Source organism: Lutzomyia longipalpis, chromosome 1, assembly GCF_024334085.1.
Source record: "Lutzomyia longipalpis isolate SR_M1_2022 chromosome 1, ASM2433408v1".
Classification (NCBI taxonomy): Eukaryota; Metazoa; Arthropoda; class Insecta; order Diptera; family Psychodidae; genus Lutzomyia; species Lutzomyia longipalpis.
Window position 1 is genome coordinate 7,375,131 of NC_074707.1, and position 22,480 is coordinate 7,397,610.

Below are 22,480 nucleotides of genomic sequence, written 5' to 3' on the forward strand. Positions count from 1 at the left end.
GCGCATGGGAAAAAAAAGTAAAAAAGAAAAAAAAGTAAAATGGTTGAAAATCGGGTGAAGTGGATTTTGATATTGAATTTCTGCAAGTTTTTTAGCGTCTAAGTGTGTGTCGAAGCAGTGAAAATGGATAATTATGAGTCAGTGAAGAAGTCAATATTGACACCAGGTAGGAAAAGGGGGTGCTTGTGGGGGAAAAGTGCGGTGAAAAGGCACCACCGCACCAGCCAGCCAAGTTCGTCTTTGAGTTCTCGCAATGGATCCATTTCAATATGCCGTGTATGTTTTGTTTATTTCAGAATTGTACTTTTTAATCTCGAAATTCCTCTCCGTGAGTCCGCTGCAGGACACGAAAAAGGTACAGTGATCCCCCGCGGGGGTGTACAGTTGCGTGAAAAGTGCTAAATTTGCCCTCTCTCTTGCAGGTCTTGGTGGCCGAGTTGGAACGCCATAAGGTGAGGAGGGTTCAAAACTTTGTGTGTACAACTTTTCTGTATTTATTCATTGTTGGATCAAAATATTGTTGTTAGATTGAGAATCTCACATGTTTTGCACGTGCTCCCGAGCTGTCAAAACTGTGACACTCTCAATGCACTTTTTCGTGAAAAACCATTGAAAATTTGTTTGCAAAATAAGCCTCCATCGAGGCCGCAGCTCCGCGGGTGATTTCCCGGACATTGGCAACATCTTGCGTGCATTTGCCACTGTGCCAGGGTAATTCAGTGTCTCTTCCTGTGTCTCATTGCAGATCCTTCCCAAGAGGATTGACTGGACTGGCCAGGAGCACGATCAGTCGTTTGCGGAATTGGTGAGTAAAGCATTATTTTCATTCTCTCCCATTTGAATGCCTCTTAAATGTTGGAACATCTCCATGGGGAATTTGGCTAATGTATGCCAATTCCCCTGGAGAATGCTTTGGAAGTAGCATTTCCTGTCCTGAAATCCACCCCAAAGTGCAATTCTTTGTCTCCAATTTCCACATCAACGGAGCCCGGAGACGGCCATGTTGGTCGTGCGCGAGTCAGGGCAGGATTTCTCCCTAAACAATCATCTCCACTACATAATCTTGCTCAAGACTTTCCCTGTGCATCATCTTTTCGCGGAAATTCCAAATTTCCTTGCTAGACCGTTGATGCAGTGATCAACAAATCTCCGTGAAAATTCCTCCCAAATGCTCAAACTACAGCACTGTCTTTGTCTCAAGCGACGCCCGTTCCCATTTACCCCGTACAAGCAGATTGCTTGCTGACCATTTTCCCGTGATTTGCATCAACTGCAAAAACCACCCCTATCAACCACTTGCACACAGATGTGCTGCCCAAATGGCTCAAACATTTCCGGGGAGTTTCTTTCGAGGCACCCAATAGAGTTTATTTGAAGGTCAGCCGCCATATTCTGTGCTGAGGTGGCTTCAGTCACGGGATTAATGCGGAAAATAATAATTTTTATTTGTTGCACAAAATGTGCAATTAAATCCCCATTTCAACCCCAAATGCACTTTTGGGCATCCCCATGAGTGATTTTTATGCAAATTTTCCCCATTTTGGACCTTTTTTGCACATGCAGTAAATAAATTACTTTTCTTGTGGGGAAAATTATTTGCAAAAATGTAGTAATAATTTTGGGGGGATGAAAAAAAAATAATATTTTTGGCCATTTTCGCCCCCTCCCTGAGAAATAAACGTCGGAGGAAAAAGATGAAATTGAGCCGACCATTTTTGTATAGAGCAGCTCGCTATCGTCACTTTTGTTACTCATTCGACCCCACACACAGTCACGAAGAGCTCACGTAACAAGCACACAAACGCAGGGGAATATTAGGCCAGTAGAATTAGCGGAAAATGACCCCAAACTTTTAAATAAATTCGGCCTAGTCAAATTTTGCACCATTTGATTCATAAAAATATAAGATTTTTTTTAATATTTACGTGCATGCTCTAAAACTTATGCTCATTTCAGAAAATGCGTTTGAAAAATTTTTCATACATTTTTCCATAGAAGCCATCGAAGCCATTGAACGAACATGCGACGTCGCTGAATTTCGTCGGGATTTCGTGTTCCGAAAAAGTATGATTTGACAGTTGAGAATTTTCGAGTAAATATTTTCATTTTTGTGGGGATTTTTTTTTGTGAAATAATGCGTGTTTACTTATTATTTCTGCATTATCTCATGTAGGAAGTACTTTTTTTTAATCCTCGTTATAATTTGTTGAGTGGAAACTGTAAAAACTATAGTGTTTTATGTGGTTTGTGTGAGCAATTTCTTGGAACCCCCCAGTGACGTCACTTGTTCGTTCAATGGCTTTGATGGCTTCTATGGGAAAATGTATGGGAATATTTAAACGCATTTTCTGAAACGAGCATAAGTTTTAGAGCACTCCAGTAAGTATAAAAAGGTTTCTTATAATTCTTTGAATCAAATGGTGCAAAATTTGGCTAGGCCGACTTTATTTAAAAGTTATTTTACTTCTCAGCTGGCCTATATACGGAGAATCGAACAGAGAGACTCGAGGGGTTTGTTATTGAGAGGGCAATACCCCCCGTGGGTTCGTGTTTCGTGGTACAAACTCGTTTCTGTAACATTCTGTATAGTAGAAGGGTGATGTTTTCTCTTCTTTTGTGAGGGTTAATGGGGTGAATAAACTGCTGAGATTAATATTATTTTATGCAAACAAAATAATACATCCACTAGATGTCTCTCTGTTTGCAATAAAGCCCTCTAGCGTCAGAATTGTAATTGTAGTTTAATTAAGAATTAGGTCAGTAAACGGCTGAAATGGTTTGACACAAATTGATTAATTGATTAAATTGATTTGTAGGTTCTTATTTTGAATTGTAGTTAAGAAAAAATATCAATTTCATTCAATGAGTGGATTAGATTTGAACCAAAAGACATTCAAATTTTCCATGCCTAACTTTTTTGAGTGGCAACTAAAGCCTCTCGGCTAATCTTGGCGAAAGAGTTACATTTAGTTAAAGATCAGTTGTAATTTTTAATATTCACTTTATAAAAGTTTCTGAATGTTTCTGCAAAAAGCTAAAAGGTACTTTTGTATCAGCAATGAATAGCCCGGGTGGAAAGACTTGAAAACAGAAATACGAAAGTGAACCGAGGCAACGCTTTAGTGCGCTTGGGCGAGAACCGAAAAAGCCTTCGGGTGCGATGTAGAGCAAAATACATAATGTTGCGAGGTGGTATTGGTCGACCGGCGGACTGGGGTTTAGTTCTTTTTCACCTCAATTTTAGCCATTGTGTAGCAGCATTGCGATGAGCGCAACGGCACGAAAACACCCAACAATATACCTCAGCTCTGGCTCTATCCATCCATCCACACCACATATGCCAGCCACAGAGGAGATATGAAATTTAAAGCAAAAGACAATGATTTTTGCAAAAGAATTTTGTTTTATTTTTAGTGTAATATTTTATGGGATTTATTACAGATTAAAATTTACAAATACATAGGAAGAGAGAGAGAGAGCTAAATATAAAACACTACAAGTTTCTTGAACTCGTAAATCTTTGAAAAAAAAAGTTTATTAATCAAACTACAATCAATTGTAGAAGTTTTGCTTGTAAAAGTTGGTTATTGTTGTTTTTCATTCTTCTATGAAGGTAAAGAAGAACTAGAAATGCAATTGAATGTCGTAAAAGGGAGACCTTAAAAAGAGTTTTAAATAATAATAAAAAACAAGATTTATTGAAAAGAAATTCTTTAAAAAAATATAGCTAAATGACGAAATTTTATAAGAGTTTTACTTAATCTTCATGGAAATATTCCAAATGACCTCTTATTATTATAATAGTTAAGTCTGTTTACGTGATAATTAAAAACACATGCGGTTGTTTATCATTCTCACAAAGAATGTACTCAAAGTTGATAAGTATCGTTGTGGTAGCAGTTAAAAGGGCTATTATTTCAACAACAAACTACTTTTCACAAGAAAAAAACATTTAAATAAAAAACTCAAAATTTTAATATAAAAATTCATTTCGTTTTAGGAGAAAAAATATTCACACATTGGGCCCCATCATCTACTGGAAATTTGTGCTCGTATCGGTCCCATTCTCGACAAAGAACTATGTCCGAGTGTACCGAATATACTGTCCCTTTTGGGTGCTGGACGGCAGAGTCTTCTACGCACATCAGAGAGTATCTCTCGTCCCAGAGGAATTCTCGAGTACTGCACACGTTTGCACGGGATGCCCCTGTCGGATCCGATAAACCGCAAAAATTCCCACAATATTGGTAAAGAAATGTTTTGTATATTAATGGATCTTGAGCATGAAAGTTAATGCGGATGGGTTTTCTTTGTTTTTTTTTGCAGTTCGTGTTCTTCATGGCAGAGAGCAAGCGGGTCCGATAATCCGTCGTTTAGCAATTCAACCGAATTTCTATGAGAAGCAATCCCTCCTGCGACGAACACTCGGCCACTTATCGGCTGTTTATTGTGTTTTGTTCGATAGAACAGGAAGGTACATCTTGACGGGAGCAGATGATCTCCTTGTGAAACTATGGAGCGCCATAGATGGGCGTTTGTTGTCCACATTCCGTGGGGCATCGGCGGAAATAACGGATATTGCCATCAATTTGGACAACACCCTCTTGGCAGCTGGTTCCCTGGACAGGATACTCCGTGTGTGGGATCTACAAACAACAGCCCCCATTGCTGTGCTCACAAGTCACACGGGCATGATAACATCGGTGAATTTCTGCCCATCACCCCGCGGGGATTTGCGGTATTTGGTCACAACGAGTACAGATGGATCTGTGGCATTCTGGCAGTACACCATCACGCGCGGGAAGACGGCATTTGCCTCGAAACCCATTCAGTACCATGAGAAACTCCGTCCGGGGCAGGCACAGATGATTTGTGCTGCATTCTCACCGGGTGGAATGTTCCTGGCTGCTGGTTCTGCTGATCACTACGTTCGGGTGTACTTGATGTCGGAGGATGGACCAAAGAGAATTCTGGAAACGGAAGCACACACGGATACCGTTGATTCCATCCAATGGGCACACAATGGACTGAGATTCATATCAGGCAGCAAAGATGGGACGGCACATGTGTGGCATTTTGAATCTCAACAGTGGAAATCACTTAAGCTCAATATGACCGATAGACTGTCTTCATGCCCCGAGCCAGAGGAGGATGGGAAGAAGATTAAGGTTACCATGGTGTCGTGGGACTTTTCGGATAATTGGGTAATGACGGCCGTGAATGATTTTACAATAAAAGTCTGGCACACAAAGACCGGGAAGCTTCATCGTGTCCTCCGTGGGCATTCAGATGAGCTGTATGTGCTCGAGAGTCATCCAAAAGATCCAAATGTCCTCCTATCAGCTGGGCATGATGGACAAATATTCCTCTGGGACATCTACAAGGGGATAGCAATTGCAAATTTTGTAAATCACATCGAAGGGCAAGGGCACGGTGGGGTGTTTGATGCCAAATGGTCACCAGATGGAACAATGATTGCTGCTACGGATTCGCACGGTCACATCCTCATGTTTGGCTTCGGTTCGGGTCATGAAAGACTCAAAATTGTAAGTATTACTCTTCTGTTGTTTTTTTTTCAATAATTTTCTTTTGCTGAATTCTTTGTTTTTTGTGCATTTTTGCAGCTTCCCACTGAACTCTTCTTCCACACGGACTACCGTCCACTCGTGCGAGATGTCAATCACCATGTTATGGATGAACAAACACAGACTATGCCCCATCTTATGCCACCACCCTTCCTTGTTGACGTCGATGGGAATCCGCATCATCCATCGTTGCAGCGTCTTGTGCCAGGACGTGAGAATTGCCCAACAGATCAGCTAATTCCAAATATTGGTGTTGGCGGGGATGGAAATGTGGAAGTAATGGGAGATAGTATTCGATCGGATATTGATCGTCTAATTGAAGCACTGGCCAATCGTCAGGGACAGGAAGTGGTGCCGGAGGTGAATATGGAGCGTGACAATCAGCAGGCAAATAATATGCGTGCTATGAACTCCCCACGGGCTGCTGTAGTCCTCAATCGTGTTGGTTTGCGCCGAAGTGGGGATGTTGAGGGTGTTCGACAGAGCAGCGGCAATTGGCAGAGGGATGGTGCCTTCAAATTTATGTCTCGCCTCTACATACGCCCCATGAAATATTCTCAGTTGCAGACACTGAGGCAGGGCATCCACACAGCGGGTTTGCAGGAATTGGAGATATACCGGAGGGAGATGCGTCGTCGCCCCTTAATGATAAATACATCAAATTTATCAACTTTGGTATCAAATCCCCCGGGAAGACCTCGTGGACGCAATACGAGACGTCCTGCACCACCACCGGCCTACAGAACACGTGCTGTAAGGGAGCGAGAACCTGTGATTGTGGAAGAGGAGGAAGATGATCCGGATCATATTGAATCAGCCAGCAATACTTCGGGTGATAGTAGTGATTCGACAGCTGTGGAGGAAGATTTGGTACTTGATGCAAGTAGTAGTTCGGAAACGGAGAGCTCCGACTACTCAGATTGGATTGCTGACCAACCGGGGCCAAATTTGGTTCCACCGAAGCGCTCAAAGAGGAAGCCAGTTGAGAGAAGAGCGTACTCACCGGCAAATGAGGATGAGGCTGATCGACGCAAAGGGCGGAAGAAGAAGCTGCCGATTCCCACGGAGAATGGAATGGAGATTCCAGAAACATTCCGACCACCTGAATGGCTGTCGGAAGTGATTCCACGCAAAGCTCCGTACTATCCACAAATGGGTGATGAAGTTGTCTACCTTCGGCAGGGACATCAGCGCTATTTGGATGCGGTGCGTGCGAAGAAGGTGTACAAGTTGAATAATAATTGCGAACCGTGGCAGCAGATTGCCATGCGGGATCATGAAATGGTTAAAGTGATTGGGATTAAGTATGAAATACGTCCACCGCGGCTTTGTTGCCTCAAATTGGGCATCATCACGAATGATGGGCAACTCACGGGGACGACGTTCACAATTAAATATCACGATATGCCCGATGTGTTGGATTTCTTGGTTCTCCGGCAGACTTTTGACACAGCTGTGTCGCGCAATTGGAGCCCGGGAGACAGATTTCGATGCATGATTGACGATGGTTGGTGGATGGGACAAATTGAATCACGCACCGCACTCTCCAGCGACTTCCCGAACTCCCTCTTTATGTGCTTCCGCGTACGATGGGACAATGGGGAGTATGAGTACATGAGCCCATGGGATATGGAGCCAATTGATGAGAATCGTCTCCCAACGGAGGTTGGGGGAGCTGTTTCAGTTCTCCCCGAAGAACTTCGTGCAACGCTGTACCAGCCAAAAGCCGAAGAATGGCCTCGTGGGGATCGTGATGCATCCTGTCGGAGGATTATAGCTGGACTCGAACAAGTGAGTTGAGAGAATCTTATGAATTTGTGATCGAAAGCAATATCTTTTAATGAATTTTTCTTCTTCGTTCAATTTATTTGATTAAAAAGGTGATGGGACTTGCAATTGCGGATCTCTTCCTTGCTCCGGTTGATCTGAATATCTATCCAGCGTATGCATTTGTTGTGGAGTACCCAATTGATTTGTCAACGATTAAAGCAAGATTCGAGAATCACTTCTACCGACGTATTACAAGTGCGCAATTTGACGTGAGATATTTGGCAACAAATGCTGAGAAATTCAATCAACCCCACAGCAATATTGTTAAACATGCGAGAATTGTTACAGATCTCTGCTTGAGGATTATAAGGTGAGGAAAAGTTATTTATTTTTGTCTTGTTTTTGATGTTTTTTTTCAATTATTTATTCGTTTTTGCAGAGATTTGAATGATATTGACGTTGGGGCTGTTTATCATCAACTCATGGATACGTACATCTCATCGGATTCAGATGCAGAGAACCCCAGGCCATCCACAAGTTCAGCCCCAACACGCTCAGTGGGAACAAGAAGGTAAATAGAGAGAAATTCTTCAAGAAAATGGCTTGAGGAAAATATAATTAATTTTTTATTTTTTTCTTTAATAGAAGTCAACGTCTTGGGGCACCAAATGATTGGCAGGCTGAATGCCGTGAATTGTTGGAGCTTCTGTGGCAGTGTGATGATTCAACACCTTTCCGGGAGCCTGTGGACATTATTGAGCATCCGGATTACAATCAAATTGTCGACACACCAATGGATTTGAGGACAATCCAAGAGGATCTTCGTGGTTCAAACTACGCCACCCCCATGGACTTTGCCAAAGATGTCCGTTTGATATTCCAAAATTCACGAAACTACAACACCAATAAGCGATCAAGGGTGAGTTTGTATTGCCAATGCCTCCCTTTCCAAACAAAAAAGAACCCCAAAAGATCCCTTAAAAAAATAGTTTCCCCCAATGAGAGTGCACACGCGGATTTTTTTCATTGAGAGTGCAAAATCATTTGTGGAATTTCAATGCAACTTTTTTTCTCTCCATGTCATTCACACGACACTTTTGTATATTCATGCTTCCTTTCATGTGTATTTTGCAAATTAGGAAAATATCCAGGTAAGAGATTCATTTAACCAACATCCAAGTCGGTCGTACCTGTAATACCTGTAATGCATAAAAGAAAATTTTCAAAAATATAAAATTCTTTGACTGACTTGATGCATCATCCATCTCCCCCATTCAATTATTTCTCGTACAAATCCAATGGCATTTTCTTGTGTTTTTCTGTTTTGCAACAAATTCATTCGATTTTCCCCCGAAAATAAGTTTTTATTTTATAAAAAAAAATACTTTTTTCAAGAAACAAAAAAAAGAAGATTTTAATGAATTATTTGAAAAATTTTGGAATTTTCTTCGGTGAGGAGCGTCGGGTAAAATTCAATTCAGCAATTAAAACATTATTGAATTGCCAGAGCTTTCGACACTCTGCGTGTCATCCTCAGTGGTCAAATAACTTCTGAATTAACTCATTTTTCTGCGTGAATCACGTCATGGTGTGTGAGCATGCTGGAGGCATACTAACTAAGCACGCAGAGTGTCGAAAGGTCTGGCAATTCAAATGTTTTAATTGCTAAATTACTCGACCCTCTCCGGAGAAAATTCCAAAAAAATTTCAAACAATTCATAACTTCACGTCGGTTTACTACAATACTGAAGATTTTAATGTTGGAAAATTCCTTTTTTTGTCTTCCTTTGCAGATATATTCAATGACATTGCGACTGAGTACGCTCTTTGAGACGCATATAAAGCAGATTCTGTACAATTGGAAGGCATCGAGGAGACGTACAAATCAGCGTGATAGACGGAATCAGCCGGTGGACCCCAATGAACCGGGTACGTCGAAGATGCTGACACGTGCAACGAGTGGAGCTGCTGGGAGGAGGGTGCAGCATAGCTCAGATGGAAGTGATGATGATGATGTGGATTTGAGTCAACTCCGACGGACACGTAGCAATGGGCGGGTGATGCGACGCGTCCCAACGGGATTGTCAAATGGGGTGTCGTCGGTGAATGAACCTGTGCCAGGTCCGAGTACTGCCATAGCTGGACCATCGAGAAGTCGACGGGGTAATACGAATCTCCGGAATGGTGGTGCCGAATCATCCGAAGCGAGTAGCTCAAGTTCGAGTTCGAGTGATAATGACGATGGCGATAGCGATGAGAGTGCAGGTATCCCGCTATCTGCCCTCGGGGTGAGCTCCAAGCAGCGTGGGAGTCAGAAGAATAAAATTTACGATTCGGAAGATAGTTACAAGCCAAATCGTCGGGGGAAGCAAAAGCAAGGGCGCAAGAGGAAGCTGAAGCAAAAGCAGCGTGGACTTAGTAGTAGTCAGGGAAGCCCGAGGAAGAGTAGTGGAGCGAAACGATCAAAGGCAACAACAAGTAGACGCCTAGCCACGGAGCATGATCACAACTATGATGATGCTGCGGGAAATAGTGTGGATGATGACGATGATGAACCGGTGCAGTCGCGAAAGAGAGCAAGAACAAATGGAAATTCTACGAGTCAACCTCCAGCGGGGGCGGCGGCACACTATACGCGAAGTAATCGTCAATTGTTGCGCCGTACGGATGACAGTGAGGACTCAGATGTGTCATACAAAGTGCAGAAGCGACGTGTGAGGTATGAATCGGATCATAGCTATCATTTGGAGACAACACGACGCAGGGGGGTTGTGCTAGAATCGGATACTGACAACGAAATTACCAGATCAACGAGGAGTAGCATTAAGAAGGCACAAGTTGAATGGACGCAGGATGAGGAGGAAGATGATGAGGAGGAGGAAGAGCAAGCTGAGGAAGAAGCAGAAGATGATGTTAATGTGGAGGAGGAGGATGATGATGAAGAGGAGATTGTGGTGAGTAGAAGAAAAACACAAAAATGATTAATTAAAGATAATTTTTTTAATGATTGTTCTTTGTTTGTAGGAGAGGAAATACCGAAGGAGGAGAGCACGTGTCCGGCAGAGTGATTCGGACAATAGTCAGACGGATAATCAGAATCAGAATAGCAATAGTCGATCGTCCTACAGATCATTGCGGACGAGAAGACCAAGGATGTCACTGCCTGAGGATCCCGATCCGGAGATTGACAGCGATGATCAACCATTGAGTCAGCAGAGTATGATGAGTACCCACCGCACTCGATCAGGGACCCGTATTCAGGGTAAGTTGATGACTTTTCTTCTCTCTCTTCTGCCTGAGTTGATTAATAAGAAAATTCTCTCACAAATAGCCACGGATTCTTCATCAATAAATGGCTCATCGATGGGAAATCCCACCTTGAATCGCTTTAGAAGACGTTTTGCCACTACAACCACCACGACGACGACAACAACAGGAACAACAACAAGGAATCAGAGTACAGAGGTATCAACGCAATTAGCAATGCCACCAGCACCACATGAAATTGATCACAATTACGGGGAGAGGGAGCATATGGGGACACGACGGAGGCATGTTTCCATGTTGTCGCGCCATCAGAGGAATGCGGATGAATTGGATCCGCAGCAGGAGAATGACAATGCCACCCAATCGGGCCCCATTTCGTCCACATCATCCATATCGCGTCTTCGTGTAAGGTCAAATGTGAATGGTGATGGTGGTGGTGGCGGTAGTACAGTGTCACGAGCAACGTCAACAACATCACAAATTAGTATGAGACGTGCCGTACGTGGGCGAATGCGGCAGGATGATGCAAATACGCCGGGTGATGAGTCAGACCCAGAAGACAATACACCTCTAATGTTTGTTGCATCATCCTCGAGGAATACAAGGAGTGGCACTGCAGCCCAAAGAGATATCTCCGATGATGAACCTGTAAGTTGAAAGAAATTCTTTTCACTTGCCCACAATTTTTTTTGCTATACCTTTTATATGTTTTTCTTTATGTTGAAATTGAAATTATATGTTTTTAAAAAAAAAATTGATAAATAATAATAATAATGTGAATTTGAAAAAACTGAAACATAAAATTTGGATTTTAATATTCTTTGGTTTCTCTAAATTTTTTTGTTGAAAATTCTTTTACACCCATGGAAAGAAAAAGTCCTTAAAATTGTTAGGGTTTGGAGCTTTTCTAGAGGCTCTCTAATTAAACAATTTTAGGCATCGGGACGAATTAATTAGTTTAAACGCGAATTGAGCTTTGAATTTGAAAGAAGAAAGAAAGAAGAAAAAAGAACTAAAACTCGATTGTTTGGCTGGATGATTTGTATCTACAGATACCAGGCCCATCGAGTTACAGTCGCAGAACAAGGAAGCTCCGACGGTTGCAGTACAATGAGGACAGTGACTCCACAGAGGCACCCAGTGTGAGGATGCGCACAAAGAGGCGCCTCATGAGTGACATGAGCTACTCACCCACACGCTCAAGTGGGAATAATCACAATCAGAGTGGCAGGAATGTGCTGGAGGAGCCGGAAAGCGATAGTGGTGGTGATCAGAATACTGTCAGTATTAGCAGCCGGGGGCGCATTAGGAAGATAACTGCCAAAGCGAGGGGCCTTTTCAGAGAATAACAAGACAGACACTCATTGTATTATTATTATGCTTGAGGAACAAATTTCAAAGCTCTTTTCTTTTTTTAATTAAATTAATTTAAAATAATTTACCCCCTCCCCATGTCCTTGAAATACACAAACTTGCGTTGCTTTCGATTAAAAGGAATAAAAAAAAGTAAATGAATAAAATTATAAAAGTGAAATTCTTATAAAAGTGAATTTTATGGTACTGTATAATGTATTGAAGACTGACGTATTTTCTGATTTATTCTTAAACATTATATAATTATTATTATAAGTATATAAATTACATTATGTATACCAATATAAAAAATATATTTAGTCCCTTTCCGCCCCCCTCATCTTTGTGTAAACATTTCAGAAAATAAAGAAAAAATGCAGAGTTTGAAATATATTGTAGATTCCTTGGCAAAAAGGACTTTCAGGGAAGCATTTGGGGCTCAATTGAAAGGCAATTTGAATCAATTAATGGGATTATTTTATTCATTTAAAAAACTATCTATATATCGGCATAAATTTGAGAGAACAAATCTAATGGTATTGCGCGACGTAATGCTGTGCTCTATCACTCTTCCGTTCGGATTTTCGTTGAATCCTCCACGAGGCGTATTAGCTCCGGAAGTCGATCAATTTGACTCCTCTTGAGGCCGAGCTTCTCTATCTCTGACACCCAGAAAATGACGTCCACCTGCAGCTGAAGACGAATTTTATCATCATCCGTCATCCCAGAGCGCTCTGTTGAAGAAACATTTGCATTTGATGACTTTTCACGGAGATTTTTCAGCCGTCTCAGGGATTCTTCGGTCTTCTGCACGGATGTTAGGACTTCATTGACTTGGGAATAGAATCTGTAAGTGAAAGAATTTAATTTATTTCCTTTATTTCTTAAGATTAAGTTTTGAGAGAACTTACTGTTCAGTCAGACCGGAATAGAGACGTTCCAGGTAGAAATTCATGCGATCTTGATTGACTTCCTGAAGGTAACGCTTCCGGAATGCCATGGAGGGAGCTAAAAGTTGAGCCACATAGGAGCAGGGTTTCGACGGGACGTCCCGATTGGTTTTCCTGTACAGACGCGGAATGTCTGTGATTTGACGAATATTTTGTTCACTCTCGGCAATAAGTTCCGCCAGAACGGCCCTCTCGACGCTCTCTATTCGACACTTGAGGGCTTCTTTGGTGTCTTCCAGGCACTTTTTGAGATCTCCCGCGTGATCATTGAATTCCGGTGGTAGCTTCCCTGCGGCCATTTGCAAGAGTCCCGGCAATTTCCCCATAAACTTGAGACTATCCGTCAGGAGGATCATGAGGAAGTCAATCCTCCGGATACTCGTTTCAGCTGTATTCCATTTCTTTACAGCCAATACCTCTTCCATCCACGTAAAGAGTCGCGCAACAATCTGCAGCGAAAGCTTCCAGAAGCGATGGAAGAGCTGCGGGAGAAATACTGCGTCTGACCAGCACTGTGAAATACTGGAGAGGGCTGTTATGAAAGGCACCAGCTGTATGTCACCGGATTTACTCAGCAAACCACTGGAGATTTGCCGGCTACACGCTCCCTCAACGGCTCCTGCAATCTCCTGGAAGCGTATCTGGAAGTATACGGGTAAGTTCCATCGTGTCTGGAAACACTTGTACTGTGGATGCCCGCGAAATTTCTCAATTGCTTCCGGAGATGAAAGAACACGCTCTAGCTGATCCAGGAATTGCACCGTTGATCGGTACTTTGCATAGAAGGCATCTGGATTTCCGGGAGCAAAGATTGATGCCATATGGGACTCCAGGCGCTTCTCAACTTCCACCCAGAAGCTATTTAAGAAGAAATCGTATCCCTTTATTTGGGCAGCATCCCTTCCCTGTGTCAGCTTCAGCAGGTCCTTCATTTGAACTGTCAAGAATTCATAGATCTTATTGTAAATCCCCGTCAGTCCTTGCACAGAGTTCTGCAAAGCTGATTCCGAAATTACTTTATCCATGGCATTTGCCACAAATTCCCTCCGGAAGATATCTTCAGCTACGGAACAACCTTCCAGTGTGTAGTAGATTCTCAGACTCTGTTCCAGTGCAGGACAATTATTACCCCGAAGAGCTGATAGGAAAAATTCCCGCGATTTGGCAAATATTTTCTCCTTCAGCTGTGCTATTCGCTCCCTAACTTCCTGCTTGAGGTATTTTTCACAGCAATTTATATTGAATTGCATTTGAACAAATTCCTGGGCTGCTCGTTCGAGGACAGCCGGTTGAATGGCTTGCCCTTCCTTGACTTCCAGCATCTCGGTTAATTTCTCCAGGGATTCATTGACTCTTCCAAGACTCTTGAGACTCTTCTTCATGCTCCGCAATTGCTGTTTATGCTTCAGACACTCCTCCAATTCGTTCATATTGTTCCCCAGAAGTGTCCGAACACCCTCAATTTCCTGCCGAAGATGTCGCAGGGGTACCTGGATGGCCTCAATGGATTTATCCAAACCAATCAAATTAGCTGACAAATTAACGAAATCCGCATAATCCTCATTAATCAGCTCAATCATAGCAGACCGCAGAACTTTCAGGTAAATCCCCAAATCATCGCGGATCTCCTCCAAGCTTCCGGCATTGCGGTGCTCATGCAGGAAGTCATCCACGGAGAAGGATTTCTGGAATCACAAAATACCTCAATATTTGGCATTTTAACGTAATCCCCGGACATGTTACCTTTGTGAATTCATTCTTGTCGAAGCAGAGCTCCGCTGGACCAGCTGGTAGGGTGAAGAGTTCACTATTTCTGAACATTTTCCCAGAAAAATCATTTCATAACACAAGATGATTTTTCACTGACACATCATCATTCCTATTGGATCGGCCTGACGTCACACTTGGCTGTCAAACCCCACGGATGTCAAACCCGTTCGCCCTGGGTATGACAGAATGACGTCAGAGGGACGATGGTGTTTACGTCGAGAAGTCTGGAGAAAATGAAGCGCAAATACGGGGATGCGAAAGTCGTGAATGCTGCTGTGCTACTCTCCGAGAGGACCAATTTTGATCTGGAGTCAACGGTACGGCAGCGCCTCCAGACGGCACCGCAGTTCATAAAACGCCTGGAACTGGAGACGGAGCTCCGGGGGCACAATGGATGTGTCAATTGCCTGGAGTGGAGTGACAATGGAAAGTGGGTATTTTGTCTCAATTAGAGTCACATTGGAAGCCGTTGACCTCTGCCTAATACCGTATCATTTGTTTTTTCTTTCACCCTCAACAGACTCTTGGCTTCAGCTTCAGATGACTTCCATGTGATGATATGGGATGGTTTCTCCCACAAGAGAGTAGCTGATGTTGTTACTCCGCACCAGGGGAACATTTTCTCTGTGAAATTCATGCCCAAGAGTGGGAATTCAACGGTAGTTACGGGGGCAGCTGATGGGAAGATTTACGTGTTTGACCTGAATCGTTCGGATAGCCCAACGTGGACGTGCCGTTGTCACAGTCGCAGAGTTAAGAGATTAGCAACAGCTCCCGAAACTCCCTTTGTCTTCTGGTCAGCAGCAGAGGATGGAGATATCCTGTGAGTTTATTTCAATAGTTTCTCACAAACTAAAAGCATCGAACTAACTGTTTTTGAGAGACACCTTCACTGGGTTACCCTGTATTGAATTTCTTTAAAAAATTGATTTTAAAATACAATTTTATCTTTTCTTTTTACAGAGAATTTGATTTGCGCGAACCCCACAAGTGCATGTCGAATGAATGCAAAGTCTCCCTAATCTGCCTGAAGAATTTCATTTCATCATCAAATCTAGTCTCAAATGTTGTGGCAAGTTCGGCCCAAGCAAAGTGCATTGCGGTCAATCCTAGACGTCCGGAATTGATTGCAGTGGGTGCAAATGATTGCTATGCCCGCATGTACGATAGGCGAATGATGAAGCTGAACACCCTGTGGACAGCGAATGAAGAGAGGATTAACAGCTTCATGGACCGCGACACCATCCCCAAGAATTCCGTGACATACTTTTGCCCCGGACATTTGAGGAAGCAGTACGATAAGCGCTATAAAGCCATCACCTACCTAACATTTAGTCCCGATGGGAAGGAGCTCCTGGTTAACATGGGAGCCGAACAGATTTATCTGTATGACATCAATAATGCCCGAGAGCCTGTTTTTCTCGATCTTCCACCCCTCAATGATCGAGAGATTGTCAATAGTGAAGCTATAAGGAAGAACTTACCTGAAGATGTGGAGGCGGATCAGAAGCTCGGGACGGATTTTCTGGAGAATGAAAAATACATTGAGGCCATCTATCAGTACACAAAGGCCATCCAGAAGGCACCCACGTGTGCATTCCTCTATCTCAACAGAGCCATTGCCCTCGTGCGAAGGAATTGGTGTGGGGATATCTATGCCGGGCTCAGGGATTGTCATACAGCCCTGTGGCTTGATCCAACGTATCTCAAGGCACACTTCCGCCTCGCCAGAGCCCTCCTGGCGCTAAACTACATCACTGAAGCTGCTCAGTGCTTGGCCGAGCTGAAAAGTCGTTTCCCCGAATATGCTCAAAGCTATGGGGTTCAAATGCTCGAACAGGATATCGATCGGGCTGTTAAAGTAAGTTTATTGACCCCGCTTAACCCGAATAATGACCTCGTTTTGAATAATGCAACAAAAAACAAATCTTGGCTTCTTTCCAGCATCCCAACTCGTCATCCACACAGGATACACCTGAAATTTATGATTTGTCAGAAAATGAAATTGTATGTTTAGCTTCTTTTCTTTTTTTTTGCAAAGATTTTCTTTTAAATAATTTGCAAATAATTTGCATTTTGTTGTTGTAGTTCTGGCGAACATCTGCAAAGGACTACAAGGACCGCTTTATGGGGCACTGCAATACAACAACGGACATAAAGGAAGCAAATTTCTTTGGGAATGATTCAAATCACATAATTGCCGGCTCCGACGATGGGAACTTCTTTATCTGGGAACGATCAACAAACTCCATCTCCGAAGTCTTCAGCGGCGACACAAATATCGTCAACTGCGTCCAACCGCATCCATCAATTTGCCTTTTGGCCACGAGTGGCATTGATCACAGCATTAAGTTGTGGAGCCCGCAGCCAGAGGAGAATTTTGAATCGAAACACCGTGTGGAGTACACGGAGAAGGCAATGAAGAGGAATCAGATGCGAATGTATGAGGATCCATTTGACTTTAATGACATCAATCCACCATTCTGCGCACCCAGCTAATCACCATGAAGCTTTCATCGCGTTATGTTAAAAACAAAGATTTATACATATAATATTTGCAAACAAATTGTAATTTATTAACAATGCTACCGCACTAGAGTCTAGAAAGAGAAAAAAAGAATGTAAGGGGGCGTAAAAAATATGTAGTAGCAAATTCGGGGATAAATCAATTTTAAATCACTTTTTACATTTAATCAAATTTTAATCAATGTAATTTTGAGATTAGAGAGTTGAATCTTCTTTTAGAACAAAAAAAGGAATTAAATTGCAAAATATTATATAGCAGAGAGCTTTGGGGTGAAAAGAGAAAGAAAAATATTCAGAAAAGCTTCTTGTTTGATGGCGGGGCACACACAAAAATGCCCCTTTTCACGTTATGCTGTGTAATTAAATATTTTATTTTCTTTTTGTGGAAAATACACAAACATGATGCGTTTCATGTAGACACCACACGCATTCCCCATAAAGGCTCTTGGGTGTTGTTGAGGCGTTCAATCTCTGTTGTTGCACTGAGCGAGCATTCCTGGATGGAGGAGAGAAACCTTTTTGTCAAATTTCAAAGACAAATAGTTACCCAGGGGAACCGGTTGAGTGACTCCGGACGCGATGCCCTTTTAGATGCTCATACACATTTGAGATGTTGACTCCATGCAGCAACTTTAATAGGTAAATTACCCACCTCGCTCCCCATGCTTAAAGACACAGCCACCATCACCACCAAGTGCAAATGCATCGCGCGCGGTGGGTAGCATCGAGATGGCGCAAAAAGGAAGTGGAGACATGGACGAATATGGTGCGCAGAGGGAGCAAGCAGAGGCAGGTGGAGTGAGGAAAAAGGCCACATGTAAGAGGCTCCTTCGCGAATGAAACCGGTCCGTGGAGAGGAATAAATTTGAAAAATTGCCAAAGGAACGCACACACCATCGTCCACCATATTGAATGCCATTTTTTTAATGGTGCGTTTTCTGCTTTCTGGTTTTCTGCAATGCGCGGGAAGGGCAATAGCCAAGCCACCGAGGTTCTCGGGATTTATTTTCTGCATTCTTTTCCCCATCAACTGCTGGGCTGTTTTTTTTCTCTTCTTCTTTGAGCGCACAGGCACATTTTCATGGACTACAAATTACAGATATTGCAATTGAGTCACTTTTTTCTTAATATTGTATCACGCACAAGAACTTTTTTTTATGTGCTGGGAATAATTAAAGAATTCTCATTCTACAATTAGGGTAGAAAACTAAAAAAATTACAGAGTGGTGATTAGGGGAGATTAGGGTGATAAAAGATGAACATGAAGAGGGAGCAAATTAAAGCATGAGAAAATCACATAAAAATGTACAATTATTTTTGAAAGTTTTAGCATAAAAGTTAGTTCTGAACTGAAATTCTTGGAGTGTGTTAAAAAACAAATTGAAAAAAAAATTATATTTGATCTAAAAAAATAAGAAAAGGAGTAAAATAGAAAGAGTATTACAAGAGTTAGAGAAGAGTAGCTAAAATACTAATTAACTACCACGATGATTAGGGGAGAGCGGGGTAAAAAAAGTCATTCAAGGAATTGGAAAAAGCTCAAAACATCATATTTCCTATCTAGATAGAATAAAATGATCTGAGAAAGAGTTGTAGGGTAAAAAATGTTCTAAAAAAATGAGCTACACACTTCCATTTATCTGTTTGGGAAATGTGATATTTTGAGCTTTTTCTACACCCTTAAATAACTTTTTTTTTACCCTTTTCTCCCATACATATCAATCTATTTAAATAATTTCATTTCAATTTCCTCTGAAAATATAAAAAAAAATACAAAAAAGCAATCAAATCGAATAGAGAAAACAACTTCAAATGTGATTGAATGGTCTACAAGTGAATCACATGAAACAAGAAATGAGATGACTTATTGAACAATTTACCTTTCTGTTCTCTGCTCCCATCCTCCGCGGCATCGTGGTGCTGTTGGTTGCAGCAGAATCTCCCCCGGTGGACGATGGTGGTGTTCTTATTATCTCTTGCCTCTCCATTGCATGGTCGCGCGGTGATCTTTTTGCAGCCGCAAGAGAGACGGTGTGCGCGATGTACATTTTCAATGTCAATATTTTCAAAATGGGTATATAAATTCAAGATCGCCGATCACGTTTCACATGTGTCATTGGCGTCTTGAGACAATGTCTGCAAAAGTAAGAGGTCCGAGCCATCGGGAGAGGCAAGCGAGCAAGCAGGCAGGCAAAAAATGAGCATTGCTGCACTCCTATAAAGGGGATTGCCGGACCAGTAGTGCGAGGAATATCATGAATCCCAAGCATTGCGAGTGATTGCGCGCGGGGACTGCAGCTCAATCGTCAGGGAGGACTGTATTTAATTTTTCCTCTGCAATTCACTGTGCGGCATATTTTTTTTTCTTCTCTCTCGCTTGTTTGTGTTTGCAACGAGCTCCCCCTTTTTGCCGTTTGGTGGATGCTGGGTGCCGAGGTAATTGCATATCTCGTTCAAGAAGTAATCCAGTTTTTTTGATGAATAGCTGATGATGGGAACGCTCACGGGATGGCAACGAGATGACATTTCCAAGTCAATAATGTAGCAGTGTGTGAGCACGGTGCAAAATGTTAATGCTCCCACCATCACTGCGGGATATGTTGCAAAAAAAAAAATTCCTGAATTATGCTGAAAAATTCACACAATCTGGCGACAAACGATCGGCACACGGAAACTCCAACTCCCATTGGCAGCTAAAAATCGCCAACGGTGGTGGAGTTACCAGGCTCCAAATCGCTTTTCAGCATCTTCCTCTTCTTCTCTCATTGCACTTGTCCACCCGCACACATTATTCTCTGTTGCTGCTGCTGCAGTCGCCCGAGGAGATTTTCTTCATCCAGCATCTCTCAGGATAGATCTGCAAGTCACGATTGTCTCGCATTTTTCTATGCCAGAGGAATGAGTACGATGGTAAAGCCACATTTTACCTGCTGCTCACTCACCTCAGGGAGATACACTATCCCTTTCAACTGGGCACACACACACCGCATATCCCGCGCATCAGTTTCTCCTGAAACATTGAGAAAAATTCCCATTGATACATTTCCAACATTTTAAATTTTATTGCTGGCTGTAAGATCAATTTATGCTCAATAAAAATGCCACATAAATTCTACCTGCATTTCTTTTACTTTACTCGCACTTTTATACCTTAAGCACCTTAAGTCTCATTACAGACGACTGTCTACTACACGATGTTTTGCATAAAGTACTTTAGGAACATAATGAATCGAATTTACGACTAACTTATTAAGTTAAGTGTAATGATTTGGAATAATGCATGATTTATGTATATTATGTACATAAATACACATTTGAAAGCTCCATAAAACTTTGGTAAAAGATCTGAAAAGCTGGCAATAAGAATATCACAGGGGTAGCAAAAAAACCAATATGTTTTATTAACCCAGATTTTAAAATTATCTGGGTTTTCAAGCAATATTTCTGAAACTTTGATTAAAAGCTCTCAAACTCTTTGACAAAAAAAGCTTAATCATATATTGTTATCCAGGGTAAATCTGGGTTATAGTTAAGAATTTTTTTTTCAAATTTTCTTTATTGATTTTAAGCTTATTAAACGACAAAAAGGCTTATAAAAGTCAAATGGGTTCGGTTAAAATTAGTTAAAGAAAATTTAATAAAAAATCTTCAGGCTATTTGGGTTAAAACTAATTCCTTTATTCAGCAGAGCTTTTTAAAAAAAATTGATTTAAATATTTCCTCAAAATTCACAATTAGAACATTCTATTCTACTTAAGAATAAAATACAAAAGGTTTATTGTAATTTTTCTCAACCTGCCCAACAAAAAGAAATTTAAAAACAAATTATTATAAAAATTAAAAATCTTCAATTGTGAAGAAAATAGTTTAAATATTTAATATTTCACGGAGTATTGAAACTCCCTCAGAGTTTCGGGGAAGAATTGTGATGAAGAAAAATTTGTCTGTTTAATGTCTAGCTAACACATCATTTGCTAGCTCCCCTGTGTTGGGATGGAGGAAGAGAAAGGAAAGGCACCTCGTATATGGTATGTTTAAAAATAAAGCGACACCCGAGTGATCTCTAACAAGTTAAATATATAATTAGAGATGAAGTTCCAGGGATTTTTATTATTAAAAATCAAATATTTTGTGTATAACCTCCGTGATCACACTTTCCTCACACATAAGAGATATGCGACGAGACCTTTTCCCTTTTAGTCGTGTTTGTCTGATGTGCTCTTTTCGAGAATCCCATCCATGGACAAACAGAACCCACGAACAAATATTCTCCAGCACATACATAGTGTCTACAAGAACCTCTCGTTTTTTTCATTCTTTCTTCTTCATCATCTTAAATATTCGTCAACGTCAAAAGTGTCTGGAGATTAATTTGGGAAGAAGGAGGGTGAGCGCGAGTAATGGGATGAGGGCGATCAACACATTTGATCGGCCGGATGAATTGATTGAATTGCCGCACATGGAATGGTTGAAAAGAGATCTTCGGTGGGGCAATTCAAGTGCATCTCTCCCTGCATTGTTGCTCCGCTTTTCAAGTTCATTTCCTCCATACGGATATGGGGAAGATCACGATCGTATAATTAAATTGTATTCCATTATATAAACAGAACAATTATGTAAAGAGAGTAAGATCGCATCTTGGGGGAGACAACCGCCAAGGCTTTTACTCCATCGTCTGTTACTCTGTGGCGGGAGACTTGGGGAGTCATTGTTCCGCTGAGAATTTTTTCCACAGAATTTACGTGATTTTTTTTAGGTCAAAGAACTACCACCACCACCGATGATCGTTTGTAGACTATATATATTTTTTAAATACTTTGCCACACGTTTTCTTACATGACTACGTGAATTTTGTCCTTTTGTATCTCACTTTTATACAAAAATAAAAACAAATAGTAAGTTTCAATTTCTTCATTGTTTTGTTGAAGATACATCAATCCTATTACCCTACTCTCTCCTTGATTTTTAAATATTTTTTAAATTTTCAAATAAAAATCTTTTAAAAATATCACATTCATTAAATTAAAGATCAATGAAATTTACTCACATTTCCCCGGGGGCTTAATGCTTTTTTTTCTTCGAATAAAGAAAAATAATTCAAGAAACTGAATTAATATTAAGACAATTTTTTGTGATCAATTTTGATGGGAAAAAGAGTCAAATTTATTTATTTTTTTGCAAAAGTTTGCGGTGCATGATCGTGATCGCGGATTTTGACTCGATCGCTCCGACGTGAGTGGTGTATGTTATGTGCATAGT

General features: G+C 41.4%; 3 protein-coding genes across 3 annotated transcripts; 2 read left to right on the top strand and 1 right to left on the bottom strand.

The window, feature by feature from the left end:
* On the top strand, positions 1–12,364 carry LOC129786336 (PH-interacting protein). The gene is made up of 14 exons (XM_055821267.1): positions 1–166; positions 297–355; positions 423–452; positions 746–805; positions 4,001–4,247; positions 4,327–5,546; positions 5,625–7,376; positions 7,466–7,725; positions 7,795–7,926; positions 8,001–8,274; positions 9,149–10,309; positions 10,380–10,617; positions 10,687–11,270; positions 11,675–12,364. The coding sequence occupies exons 1-14, from the start codon at positions 124–126 to the stop codon at positions 11,969–11,971; spliced, it is 6,357 nt and encodes a 2,118-aa protein (XP_055677242.1). The 5' UTR covers positions 1–123; the 3' UTR covers positions 11,972–12,364.
* A 65-nt stretch (positions 12,365–12,429) lies between these two features.
* LOC129786340 (conserved oligomeric Golgi complex subunit 2) lies at positions 12,430–14,849 on the bottom strand. The gene is made up of 3 exons (XM_055821282.1): positions 14,669–14,849; positions 12,887–14,610; positions 12,430–12,822 (listed from the first exon to the last, which is right to left on the bottom strand). The coding sequence occupies exons 1-3, from the start codon at positions 14,744–14,746 to the stop codon at positions 12,540–12,542; spliced, it is 2,085 nt and encodes a 694-aa protein (XP_055677257.1). The 5' UTR covers positions 14,747–14,849; the 3' UTR covers positions 12,430–12,539.
* Positions 14,837–17,619, top strand: LOC129786348 (WD and tetratricopeptide repeats protein 1). Its single transcript, XM_055821294.1, has 5 exons — positions 14,837–15,125; positions 15,216–15,518; positions 15,659–16,556; positions 16,640–16,702; positions 16,784–17,619. Exons 1-5 carry the CDS (start codon positions 14,899–14,901, stop codon positions 17,192–17,194), a joined length of 1,902 nt encoding a protein of 633 aa, XP_055677269.1. The 5' UTR covers positions 14,837–14,898; the 3' UTR covers positions 17,195–17,619.
* The last annotated feature ends 4,861 nt before the right edge of the window (positions 17,620–22,480 follow it).

What these genes read in the sequence shown, in the direction of transcription:
- LOC129786336 (XM_055821267.1), top strand. Translation starts at nt 124, where the DNA reads ATGGATAATTATGAGTCAGTGAAGAAGTCAATATTGACACCAG. An exon ending in GTCATGAAAGACTCAAAATT is followed by an intron (nt 5,547 to 5,624) that starts GTAAGTATTACT and finishes GCATTTTTGCAG; the next exon opens with CTTCCCACTGAACTCTTCTT. An exon ending in TTATAGCTGGACTCGAACAA is followed by an intron (nt 7,377 to 7,465) that starts GTGAGTTGAGAG and finishes TTGATTAAAAAG; the next exon opens with GTGATGGGACTTGCAATTGC.
- LOC129786340 (XM_055821282.1), bottom strand. Translation starts at nt 14,746, where the DNA reads ATGTTCAGAAATAGTGAACTCTTCACCCTACCAGCTGGTCCAGCGGAG. An exon ending in ACAAGAATGAATTCACAAAG is followed by an intron (nt 14,611 to 14,668) that starts GTAACATGTCCG and finishes TTGTGATTCCAG; the next exon opens with AAATCCTTCTCCGTGGATGA. An exon ending in TATTCCGGTCTGACTGAACA is followed by an intron (nt 12,823 to 12,886) that starts GTAAGTTCTCTC and finishes TTTCACTTACAG; the next exon opens with ATTCTATTCCCAAGTCAATG.
- LOC129786348 (XM_055821294.1), top strand. Translation starts at nt 14,899, where the DNA reads ATGGTGTTTACGTCGAGAAGTCTGGAGAAAATGAAGCGCAAATACGGG. An exon ending in GAGTGGAGTGACAATGGAAA is followed by an intron (nt 15,126 to 15,215) that starts GTGGGTATTTTG and finishes CACCCTCAACAG; the next exon opens with ACTCTTGGCTTCAGCTTCAG. An exon ending in ATTTGTCAGAAAATGAAATT is followed by an intron (nt 16,703 to 16,783) that starts GTATGTTTAGCT and finishes TTGTTGTTGTAG; the next exon opens with TTCTGGCGAACATCTGCAAA.